The 12429-nt window shown below is 43.1% G+C and overlaps 2 protein-coding genes and 1 non-coding gene across 5 annotated transcripts in view; 2 read left to right on the top strand and 1 right to left on the bottom strand.

The window, feature by feature from the left end:
- Positions 1-1921, bottom strand: part of LOC144204939 (mitochondrial glutamate carrier 1-like) — a 38497-nt gene extending 36576 nt beyond the window's left edge. Inside the window, exon 1 of the mRNA XM_077728906.1 lies at positions 817-1921. The gene's annotated coding sequence lies outside the window, so the exon portion shown is untranslated. The remainder of the gene's footprint in view (positions 1-816) is intronic.
- uba1 (ubiquitin-like modifier activating enzyme 1) lies at positions 561-12182 on the top strand. 3 transcript variants are annotated; one of them, XM_077728892.1, is made up of 26 exons: positions 561-918; positions 3572-3688; positions 4391-4449; positions 5069-5237; positions 5887-6021; positions 6091-6197; positions 6266-6356; positions 6436-6568; positions 6642-6739; positions 6825-6971; positions 7051-7227; positions 7316-7423; positions 7498-7578; positions 7911-8063; positions 8231-8396; positions 8467-8663; positions 8742-8806; positions 9267-9462; positions 9564-9638; positions 9734-9923; positions 9995-10080; positions 10170-10262; positions 10354-10545; positions 10811-10912; positions 10990-11090; positions 11211-12182. In XM_077728892.1, the coding sequence occupies exons 2-26, from the start codon at positions 3572-3574 to the stop codon at positions 11344-11346; spliced, it is 3174 nt and encodes a 1057-aa protein (XP_077585018.1). In that variant the 5' UTR covers positions 561-918; the 3' UTR covers positions 11347-12182. The 3 variants fall into 3 exon arrangements, with proteins under 3 accessions (XP_077585018.1, XP_077585017.1, XP_077585016.1); XM_077728891.1 differs by lacking the exon at positions 561-918 and adding an exon at positions 2144-2393; XM_077728890.1 differs by lacking the exon at positions 561-918 and adding an exon at positions 2794-2946.
- On the top strand, positions 10616-10734 carry LOC144207630 (small nucleolar RNA U6-53/MBII-28). The gene has a single exon (XR_013328738.1). It is a non-coding gene; the product is annotated as a small nucleolar RNA U6-53/MBII-28 (small nucleolar RNA).
- Positions 12183-12429: the final 247 nt, after the last annotated feature.

Below are 12429 nucleotides of genomic sequence, written 5' to 3'. Positions count from 1 at the left end.
ATTTCCCTTAGGTAGGCGTGTGAGCATGAATGGTTGTTTGTCCCTGAAATTGGCTGACCCCCAATTCAGCGTGTCCCCCGCCTCTGGTGCAAAGTCAGCTGGGATATGATCCAGCACCCCCCGTGACCCTAGTGAGGCGAAAGCAGTTCAGAAAATTAGATGACATATCTGTAATCATTGGTCACGTGCCTTTGAAATTATTTCTGACCAATAGCATAATCGAAGACAAGGCTTAGTCAAGTATACTTCCATTTCCATTTTAACCCTTTTACTGCCAACTGGAGAAAACACTGAGATTGAAATCAATTGCATTGAAAGAACATTTCGATCCTGCGTTTGTTTATATGCAGTGATGTGATGCTGTTATCAATGGCTGACTGAAGGGCATATAAACGTGGTCTTTAAACGATTATAACAAATGACATCACACAGAATCTCGTCGAGCCTACATATCCCATCTCGCCTTGCGGGCAGTTGGGAATAGACCAACATTTTGAGGGCAGTGTGGAAAATACTTGACTGTAGATAAAATTCGAATACCATCGCTAGATATACATATCAACAACAAGTATTTTTATTAGTGAAAGTATCAGATTGATTGAATTTCTATCTCAAAATAAGTCTTGCTCAAAGCATCTATTGGCCTCCGAATGTAAAAGATGGTTGCGCCCGTAACGTGCACATGTTGCTGCTTTGCTTTTGCTTTCTGAAATACTAGTGAGGGGGGCTCGCTTCAGCAAACCACCGGGCAGTCGAACCGTCCAGCGGAAAAACTCGCGCACGAAGAGCCCGCCACTGGGACACTTTCCTACTTACCATTAACAGCGTCGTCATCTTGTCACGCAGTTCGTCCGGACGATTCCTTTGGTACCAGCTCATTTTTAATACTTCGGGCCAGGCAGAGTAATATCGGATGTGGTAAGTTGTGCACAGTTGTGTAAGCTTCTCGTCTCGTGAATGCTAGCCTGAGCTAAGCGGCTAGCGTTAGCTCACTAAACTGGCAAAAGTCATTGGGTGGCTAAATAGCTTCAAAAGCTAGGTGCAGGCACGCTAACAACTACGCAGTCGTCTTTTCTGCGTTGTTGCTGAAACACAACACCAGTTCGGTTCCTCGCTACGACATATTCGCCGTGGCTAAACTGTCTGTCGGATGGACAGGCGAGCATTCCCTGTAGTTATTTATTCCTGTGGAGGTTTCCCTGTGGTGCCTGGGAAACGATTTGCTGTTCATATTGTATTTGGCTCAAGTTATGCTCGTTCTCATTGTCATTTACATGGAGAGGGGTCTAGTTCTATTCGAAATGCCCCCGATAGCTGGGTCAGCGATTAATTAGCACGTCGAGGTGTAACTCGAGTCGCGACATAGCGCCGAGCATCATCTCGAGCTTGCCAAGTTGGGCTTCCCGTGCCCTTTATGCCATTTCCTACTGATCCCTGCAATGGTGGGTTTATCGTGGCAACAAAAAAAGAGTCGACCGGGACCCTTGTAGACATGTGCACCCGAGAATGTGCGGCCCACACGCTCGTGAGCCTTTGTCATTCAGCCGGCAAGCAGGAACCCCCTCCCCCATGCTCTTCTTCAGCTAGGAACGCTCACCCTTAACCTTAATTAGGCTGATTCTCAGAACGCCTTTTATTTGGCTGAAATCCATTGTTTGCCGGAACTTTCAAGTTTTTGTGCAATGATTTTTTTTTAAATCCACGAGCAGCTAAAGAGTGTTTTGGTTTCTTGCACCTTCAGTGCCATTGGCAATAATAAACGTCCTATTCTCTTTTCATCCTCGTGCTGAGAATTCCAATTATTTGTCACTGGAAGACGACCTATCCAATCGAATGGGGAGGGTTGGCAGCGCGGACGTGCAAGCCCACTCTAGTTCAAGTGGGTGGACGTCTATGGCTGTCCATGGCACTTTGTTGAAGAATTTAGATATTCTGGAAAAGTTGCGACGTGTGGCGTGACCAATCGGTGCTACGATTTATTATATTGTACAGTCGAGCATAAGTACACAGCACTTTCCACGCGGCCGTGTCCGAAGGGGCGGGACGAGCGAGTCGCGCAGCCAATGGCGTGACAGCCTGCATCAGGAGTCGCCTTTCCTGTGGAATATTTGGCTTTCTGCGTCACGCCTCCACCGCCCCTTTCTCTCCATCTGCCATTTTGGTTTTGTTCCCGTCTGCAGTCGTAAAGCCAGCCCAGTCGCTATTGCGCTCAAGAGCTATTGGATTGCAAACACGTAGTGACTCGACATTCTAGATCGAGCAGGCCAATCTTTTTTGGTTTCTTGTTTTTTTTCCTCCAAGCCGTCTTCCCCCTCCCCTGTCGACATATTTCCGATCGCTGACACCGGAACGGAGCGGGTTCGCGTCGGAAAAGCCCCCCGGAAGGATTATTGGTAAGAAAGGAGAAATCAATGGGTCGCGAGCGAAGCGGTTAAGAGTCGAGTTAGCGCACCATTCGAGCACATTGTGCTCAGCTAAGATTTTGGGCGAAAGATCGCCGACCGTTCCGCGTTCGCTGTCGTCCGGAGGCCGGCTGGAAGCTAACTCTGGTAGCGAGCTGTTCGTGTAGGGAGCCGACCGAGGCCTAGAGGCCGAGGCTGTCTTTCCAATGGCGTTGCCCTGCCTCTTAACTTATTCATGTCGCCTGCCACTCCGTCCACTTGGCAAAAGGGAGCGACTTAAGCGATTAGCTAGGCGCAGCCGGCCTGCACGAATCCTGACGCGCTTTCTGGGGCGTTGTATGACAGCTTTTGAATAGGCTTCTTCACGGCTTTTATCGTGTTGCGCAAACGAGTCAGCGTCAGGGAGCGTGCAAGTCGTACGGGGCACTTTCGTTTTCAGTGAACATCCACTGTAATGCTAAGCCGAACTTTTCATTTTTTACTGTATGCCAACTGGCTGCTACTTTTCTGGATCGTAAGAGGGTTCCAAAAACTGCTGAACACGGTAAAAAAAACTGCCTTCGCCCTCGTTGTGTGGTGGCGATGATAACGACATACTGCGGACACAAGTTTCTCTCTATCTCTCTTTCTCTCAGGCGATCGGTCAGGAAAATGCCTTTACGTACATAATGAGCCCCAATAAACTGGTCCTTTCCGTTTGTCGATGTTTACACTTCACAGCCACACCTGCTCATGATTGTCAAATGTTAGGCGCAGCGAAGTTTCAATGATTCAGCGCTTTTTATTAAAACGGTGTCGCAGTTCCTCTTCCAAATCCAGGTCTCACACACTACACAATAGCGCACCGTAAACAAGGAAGACCTGTCTCGGAGTATGAAAGCAGCACATAATGCTGCTATTCATAGCTCGTCCTAGGTTCAATGTGTCGTCTGGCAGATTTGTTGTTGGCTGAAAGCCAGCCCAGCTGCTCTCGGGATGAGAAATCCTTTCTCGCCCAAATGAAGCATTTAGGTGTCCGTCAAAATTAAGGAATCGCATCATCTGTGAATTTGTGCTAATCTTTCTCCATTGAAATTTTTTTTTTTTAATGTTTGCCCGTGACTTGTGTGCCATTTACAGGAGGCTACTTTTTCCTCCATTAAAATTGATTTTAATTCTAATTTTGGCAGATGTCCAGCTCGCCGCTGTCCAAGAAACGTCGCTTGTCAGGAACAGAGACGAAGACGGGATCCCATTGCTCCTCCTCAAACTCCGTCAGAACTGATCTGTCCCACACACCTGCCAACGTAAGCACTTTCCGGAATGACTGTAGTCGCTGAGCATCTAAAAAGAAAAAAAAGCCTCATTATGCTCTGAGTCAGGTTAAGTGAGTTATTGGGCTTCTATTTAAAATCAGCATGCTTTCCAAAACATTGCGGCGGCATGCTTGACTCACTACCAAAACACTGCACACAGTGCGGCAATAATATTCAAGCAAGATTTTCCTTGACATTTTGAAAATACTTCAGCAGCACATTTAAAATCTGTCATAATCACTTTAAAATGTTTAATTTTTTACTGTGTGTTTAAAAAAAAAAATAAATAGGCCACATTCAACCATTACACTAGTTACTAATTTCACCAGTCTGGCAAAGCAGCTGGTTATATTTTATGTTTCACATTTCTTACCAGTGAAATATAACTACATTTTACTGATCCCTTTAATGGAATTGCCCTTTTTTATATTGGTGCCATTCTTTACTTGAGATTCTGTTGTTACCTTTTTGATCTTCTGACTTTTTTTTTAAAGTATTTAAAGAATGGAATTCTGAACCATTGTGGCTTTAAGATTATTTCTTAATCGAATTATAAACCTTTTTTTCTGGTATCTGGATCCATGTGGAAATCCACCTCATGCCAAACATTCCCAATCCTAGAGACCTAGATTTTCACTATTAAAAATTAATGTCAATTTTTTTTCTCACAATCTCTTGGGCTTTTTCTTGCAGGGCATGGCAAAGAATGGGAATGATGCTGAGATTGATGAAGGCCTGTACTCCCGACAACTGTAAGCATTCCCTGATTTCTTTTTGTCTTTGTCAGTTTAGGTTATGTGGTTATACCTCGGTCAATACCACCACATATTTAAAAGAAAGTTGAAATATTCCATTACATTTTGTTTTTATTGTATCTGGCAGTGGTCAAGGTTAGGCACTTAAAAATAAGAAAAACCTGAATGCATTATTCTTTTAATTATAATAATTTTGTAGGCCATTCAAGAAAAATTCCACTTATCTGTGGATGCAGGTTTTGCTGACGAGCAGTAACTCGGGCAGACATTCCGTCTATGCCAGAATGGCAAACTTTTATGATACTTTCACGGACAAGTGCTGTACAGGCCCTATAGTGACAATAATAAAACATAATTTTAACCGAAGACCCAAACTCTTTCAAGGCCTGCATTTTTATTTTCTCTTTAGTACTTGGGCTACTTGGGCCCTGATGAGTGTAAAAACAAAGATTTATCTTTTTACATGTATTTTGAGAAAAAGAAGTAGTTTCCATCCCATTCTCTGAAGCCCTTTATTCTCTAGGGTCATGGGGGGCGTATTAACCAAAATACAAGTCATTCTAAAGGACACCAAAGGCACTTGAAAGTAATAGTGACCCCCATATTCCCTCTCTAGGTATGTGTTGGGCCATGCTGCAATGAAGCGCATGCAAAACTCCAATGTCCTCATCTCTGGTATGAGAGGTCTTGGAGTGGAGATTGCCAAGAATGTGATTTTGGGTGGAGTTCGAAGTGTCACTGTGCACGACCAAGGTGTCGCAGAATGGAGAGACCTGTCTTCCCAAGTGAGTGTAGACATGCATGCATGCCGAGTTGTCTTGGTCAGTTGCTTTCTTTTTAAATTTGGCACTTTTATCTTCTATGAGTTACCTGTTGAACTGCTATGTGAACCTAACCTCAATATGAGAATTCGTATACATATACAATAAGCCAGTAATGATACGCGTATCGAAATTGCAAAACACTTGAGTCATGACCCTGTCTCGTCGTGTCAAACTATCGTAATGTGGTGAGTCAAGCTAAAACCAAATATTCACATTAGCTGGTAACTGGGCAATGAGCCATGGTGAGATGTAAATAAATTGCGAGCTTGCAACCAACTTTACCATTACCGGCCACCCTCATTGGGAGACGGTTTTGTTCAATTCATGACAATACATACTGCTATTTAAAAGAAAGCTGTGAAAAAAACCTGATTCACCTGACCCTGATTTTTCAGTGTGTGGCCTCTGCTTGAATCATAATCGAAGCAGGTTTCACACCAGTTTTGGGACATCATTAAAAGGTTTTCTGTTGAATCATAAGCATCTCACTTAAAACAAATTTAGATTTTTCTTTTAATTGTTACAGCTAGTATTCTCCACATATTTGGAAGAGCTGATAGAGGGCATGTGTTGGTGGCATTTTTACATTTGTTTATTTTTGCACCCGTAGTTTTATATCCGAGAGGCGGATTTGGGGAAGAACAGAGCGGAAGTGAGCCAGTCTCGCCTGGCTGAACTCAACAGCTATGTCCCTGTGGCGGCACATACAGGTGCACTCACTGACGACTTTTTGACAAAGTTCCAGGTATAAGCCTTGTTCAGAACCCAAGAGAGCTAAGGAATGAGTGGTAATGCTTATCAATCCGTAACTCAGGTCGTGGTGTTGACCAACTCGACTCTCGATGAGCAGCAGAAAGTTGGCGAATTCTGCCACAGTAAAGGCATCAAGATCATCATTGCAGACACCCGAGGACTTTTTGGGTATGAGCGCCTGATTTCCGTCATCTTTGAGGTTTTTAGTGCTGTCTGACACATTTCTCCTTTTGCAGCCAGCTGTTTTGCGACTTTGGAGAAGATATGGTTGTTTATGATACGAATGGAGAGCAGCCACTAAGCGCCATGATTTCTATGATCACAAAGGTTTGTCTATCAAATCTGCTTTGTTGGCCAAATGCTTATGCTTTTTAGGTATGATATCACAGCAAATTGTTTGCTTTAGGACAATCCAGGTGTTGCGACTTGCCTGGATGAGGCACGGCACGGATTTGAAAGTGGGGACTTTGTGACTTTCTCAGAGGTTCAGGGAATGAGCGAACTTAACGGCTGCCAAGCAGTTGAAATCAAAGTTCTGGGTACGGCTTATCTGCATTAGTTATATCCCTGTTGCGTTCTGACAAACATCACTGGCATGGTGTGTGTCTGCAGGTCCCTACACATTCAGCATTGGTGACACAGCAGAATTTACAGATTATGTTAGAGGAGGAATTGTTTCGCAGGTCAAGATGCCCAAGAAATTCACTTTTGTAAGTTGATTTGATCATAAATGATTAAATAGGTAAAATGATCAATGAGTAAAATGGGCTGTTCTGAATTTCTCTGTGGGTGTAGAAGTCAATTTCCTCTTCGATGGCTGAACCGGAGTTCGTAATGACGGACTTTGGCAAGTTTGAGCGTCCGGGACAACTACATATTGGCTTTCAAGCGATCCATGCCTTCCAAAAAAAACACAGCCGCCTTCCTTCACCTTGGAACAAGGTAATTTACTTGTTAGTTGTTTTTCTTTTCTTCCTAAAGCTTGGTTGCTTTAAGTGATTTTAATGACTTTGCATTTCAGGCTGACGGTGAAGATATGTTGTCACTGGCCAAGGAGCTAAACTCTGCTCAGTCCGGATCGGCTAAAGTAGAACAACTAGATGAGGCACTCATCAAAAAACTATGCTATGTCTCTGCTGGCGACCTGGCTCCTGTCAATGCCTTTATTGGCGGTCTGGCGGCACAGGAAGTTATGAAGGTTAGCTAGGAACTGTTGTCATTTTTGAACTTGCAATGAAATGTTTTTTTTTATGGTCCACATTTACATTTTGTGCTTGTTCTTTTAGGCATGCACAGGAAAATTTATGCCTATTATGCAGTGGTTGTACTTTGATGCATTGGAGTGCCTGGCAGAAGAGGAAAATGTCATACTCACAGAGGAAGAGTGTGCCCCTGTATGTTTTATTAAAACCCAAGCAAATTTGTATTCGAAATATAATGTAATACTAAGAAATGCTTTTTCTCCTAGAGGAACAGTCGATATGATGGACAGATTGCAGTATTTGGCACCAAGCTGCAGGATTTGCTTGCCAAGCAACGCTACTTCCTGGTGAGTGTGCCATCCGTCAAGATTCAGCCCATTGCCATTAATGGCTTTCTGTTTCTATAACAGGGCAAAAAAAGGGGGGGGGGTTATATAAGTGAGGAAGAAGGTCAGGCTCTGAAATTTTCAAAAGTTTGTCGCTTGGAAAAAGGTGAAAAGATTTTTGAAATAGATTTGTCGGACCTGATGTTTACAATGAGATACCGCTAGGCTAGTTATACATGTATCAAAATAAATAGGTAGACATTGTGATTTCCGGAACATTTTCTCGAACTGGGCTTTATAATTTTAGTTCAATAGCCCCTGTACCTTGCACTTAATATAGCTAACTTTTTCAGGTTGGAGCTGGTGCCATTGGCTGTGAGCTCTTGAAAAACTTTGCCATGATTGGACTGGCTGGTGGTGAGGGTGAGGTCGTTGTCACAGATATGGACACTATAGAGAAGTCGAACCTGAACAGACAGTTCCTCTTCAGACAATCAGATGTTACGGTAAGCAGCTTCTCCTTCTATGACAGATCTTTCCTTTTTTGAGTGTGCATCCTTTATACATGTCTGCTGTGCCTTGTCTTCTCAGTTCAGCTATTTATATATTTCTGTTTCGGTTTGGTTTTGCATGAGATCAAAATGATTATGAAATTATTCTGTCTGGCAAATAGAAAATGAAAAGTGACACAGCTGCAGCTGCAGTCAAACAGATGAACCCTTCCATCAAGATCACTGGTCACCAGAACAGGGTGGGTCCTGATACAGAGAGGGTCTATGACGACAACTTCTTTGAAAGCCTTGATGGAGTAGCCAATGCACTGGACAATGTTGATGCACGTAGGTGACAATTTTTTTTTTTGCGTCCTTACCTTCCAGTATTTCACATGCATTTCTCTATTCTGCGCAGGTTTGTACATGGATAGGAGGTGTGTGTACTATCGTAAACCCTTACTAGAGTCTGGCACCCTGGGGACGAAAGGAAATGTCCAGGTCGTGATCCCTTTCCTCACAGAGTCTTACAGCTCTAGCCAGGATCCACCTGAGAAGTCCATCCCCATTTGTACCCTTAAAAACTTTCCAAATGCTATTGAGCATACACTGCAAGTGAGTAAACATGCTTAATAGTAGCTCATGAGGGATAATGGTTTGTTAATTCATGTGGTCTCCTCTTGTTCCTTTTAGTGGGCTCGTGATGAGTTTGAGGGCCTTTTCAAGCAGCCACAAACCAACTCCATGCAGTATCTCTCGTAAGTCAGCGTCTTTGTGCTTAGACAGTTTGTGCTGTGAGTTGTTTCATTTTCCCACCTTCGATAAGAGCACGTGTGTCCAAGCCAGTCCTTAAATTGCTGCCCCATGCTGCTGGTTTCATAAGAAACCATTGGTTAAACTGTCTATGCTGGGTCAGTTTGAACAAAAACCTGCATCCAGTGCGGCCCTTTGTGGACTGTGTTCATGTAGTTGTTGGAACCTCACTCTTTCACATAGCCAGGCTCTTGAAGAGTGCAAAACAATTCGTACAGGTCGGATTTTACTGATGAAAATGAAATAAAACGACTGATTTGAAATGCCGATTAGAAATAAGAATGCGAGATGTTAGATTAAAAAAAACAACTGACAGAATGAAATGGGAAGAAGGGGGTACTGCATGTTTTTAATATGCATTGCAACTAACTGTGTATTGGTAAACACACTTATTCTGTTTTTCAGAGATCCTAAATTCATGGAGCGCACCCTAAAACTTCCAGGTGATCAACCTGCCGATTTGCTGGAGGGAGTTTACAAGAGCCTGGTGACAGACTGCCCCCATAGTTTTGCCGACTGCGTAACCTGGGCACGCAACCACTGGCAGTGCCAATATAGTAACAACATCCGCCAGCTATTGCACAACTTCCCTCCAGATCAGGTCTCCATATTTACAAATGATGGCAATGATCCAATTAGTCAAAAATAGGAGAGCAAGTTGTAATCTGTTACACTATTTAACATCAATTTATTTGCTTTCAGCTAACAAGCTCAGGCGCCCCCTTCTGGTCTGGTCCAAAGAGGTGTCCTCACGCCCTCGAATTCAGCACTACCAACGTGAGACTGTTTGTTGAATCGGCCATCTTGAAGACATTCTTTCTTTTCAACCAGCACATTCAGTCCAAAATTAAGGACATTGGTTTGTTTTGCAGGACCTGCACATAGACTATGTAATGGCTACAGCCAACTTATTTGCCCAGACGTATGGAATAGAAAGCTGCAGAGATCGTGCAGCAATTGTTAAGATGTCACAAGAAGTAAAAGTGCCCGTGTTTACACCGCGTTCAGGGGTGAAAATCCACGTTTCTGATCAAGAGCTACCAAATAGCAATTCATCTGTCGGTCAGTAATCGTGATCAGAAATCTTGCGACTGTTGGAAAGTTGTTTTTAATGTCTTTTTTTTTTTATATAGATGACTCAAGACTAGAGGAGCTGAAAATTCTGCTGCCTGCACCAGAGTCTTCTCAGTTCAAACTTTGTGCTATTGACTTTGAAAAGGTAACCTTTCTCTTGTCATTGGTTTTACAACCATTCTGGGGTGTTTTCTGTTGGCCGTTGGACCGGCTGATCTTTGCTCTAATTAATAGGATGATGATACCAACTTCCACATGGACTTTATAGTAGCGGCATCCAACCTGAGAGCAGAAAATTATGACATCCCACCGACTGACAGACATAATGTGGGTGGCCTTATTGCGGAAACATTTGTACCACTGCTTTCTAATTTTAGACTGGGTTGTATCTGATTCTACTCTTCCACTTACCATCCAGAGCAAACTTATAGCTGGCAAGATTATTCCCGCAATTGCCACCACCACATCTGCCGTGGTGGGTCTGGTGTGCCTCGAGCTCCTCAAGATCGTGCAAGGACACAAAAAGCTGGAGTCCTATAAGAACGGTTTCATGAATCTCTCCCTGCCGTTCTTTGCCTTTTCTGACCCCATCGCTGCTCCCCGACATAAGGTAGGAGTTCTGCACAAATTTACACTTAACTTTTGTAGCGCACATTAAAAATATGTCCACTGTTAATTGGCTCCCATGATGATTCAGCCATGCTAATACCGATGCATCAGGCAAGTATAATTCTTGTCTGGATGCAAGTGAGTTCTACTGAACTTCTCACGCTGAGAGTCTCGGTGTGTGCTGAGGAGACAATTTACCTGCTAAGTGTTGGCTGTGTGGCCGAATGAGGTGACCAATTGTCTCATGTTGCCTTTTTTCTGAACAGTACTATGAAATCGAATGGACATTATGGGACCGTTTTGATGTCAGTGGCATGCAGTCCAATGGAAAGGAGATGACACTGGGGCAATTTTTGGATTATTTTAAAGTAAGGTTTGATCTAGGGTCGGGTGTCAGTTTCTACTGGGTCGATTGCATCAAACTAAAATGATTTTTTTTCTCTAGAATAATCATAAGTTGGAGATCACCATGCTTTCTCAGGGAGTGTCCATGCTCTACTCATTCTTTATGCAGGCCGCCAAACTCGCAGAGAGGCTTGATCTACCGTAAGTAGAACTTCTCAATTCCTTTTTTTATGTGGAAATGGCTATGACGTCTACGGCGGCCAATGACTTGAGTGATTGTATGGTGACAGTCTCCCTGATCTTCTCTTATGTGTTCTATAGGATGACTGAGATTGTGACCACCGTAACCAGGAAGAGGTTGGGTAAGCACGTCAAAGCTCTGGTATTTGAGTTGTGCTGCAACGACTTGACGGGCGAAGACGTGGAAGTGCCGTACGTCAGATACACTATTCGCTGACCTCCAATTTGAAACCCACCTATGGGAGAAAGGGGTTTAAACGAGGGGAGATGGTGTTTTGTTATTATGGGTCGAAGTCATTTTGGCGAATTGGGTGGTTCAGGTCCTCTATAGGATGAATCAATTTTTTTGTTTTGTTTTCATGGCCTGTGGTTTGTGTGAACCTGCGCCTCGGTGTACATAGCCCCATTGAGCTGACTCGCTGGTAGCTGCGTGTAATGTATCCACTTGTCCTCAGTACTTTGAGATGGGGCTATTGCAGGAGGCAGGAAGCCTGCAACTATTCTGGACGTCCTGATGTCTCAAGGCTCAGTCAAAGTCTGAGTTAAGTTGATACTCAGCAGTCCTTTACATGTTGCGACTGTCTCCCCTTTACTTATGTCTCAAAGAACCCCACTCCCTTCTACCCCAAAATAAAATAAAATTTAAAGTAATCTATGTATTTTGTTCATTTGAGCGCACCACCTGTAATTCTACTACCACTTTTTTTTAATTTTGTGACTGCCAGATCCAATTTCACTTCCTTTGTTCCATCACAAAGTTAACCTTCTCGTCAAGTTGAATTGATAGTAGAGGGGGAGTTCAGGCATTTCACATCAGTCAGCACTCGGTGGACTTTGTGGAGCACTTTTGCTCGTGGAATCAGATTTCTCTATTTCATGTCTGTTCATTTTTTGTATTTTAATTTTCAGGGGCTGAGTAGGGCTCACAACGTAGATGATAAACGTCTCTCTACCGTGTAAACTTAATGACATTACAGTGTTAAAACAAGGTAATGTATCTTTATGGGAGCACTTAGCTTGATAGTGAATAAATGTCAAATCATCAAATACTAACGTGTGCGTGATTTTTTTTTCCCCCCAAAACTCATTTTCGAGAGATTTAATATTTAACTTTTTGACTTGTATTTCAACATTTTAACTTGAATTGCATTTCACATTTAGCTTGATCACTTTTTTTGTAAAAAAAAAAAAAAAATTAAATGATTGTAGGTGTTTTAACCTGTTGGAAGCTAAAAGGTAACTCCATATTTTTAAAGCAAATTAACATTAGGCTTTCTCACAGGGTTCTCGAAAATCCTGC

Source organism: Stigmatopora nigra, chromosome 1, assembly GCF_051989575.1.
Source record: "Stigmatopora nigra isolate UIUO_SnigA chromosome 1, RoL_Snig_1.1, whole genome shotgun sequence".
Classification (NCBI taxonomy): Eukaryota; Metazoa; Chordata; class Actinopteri; order Syngnathiformes; family Syngnathidae; genus Stigmatopora; species Stigmatopora nigra.
The sequence above is the reverse complement of the archived record's forward strand: the minus strand, read 5'-3'. Positions and strand labels throughout refer to the sequence as shown.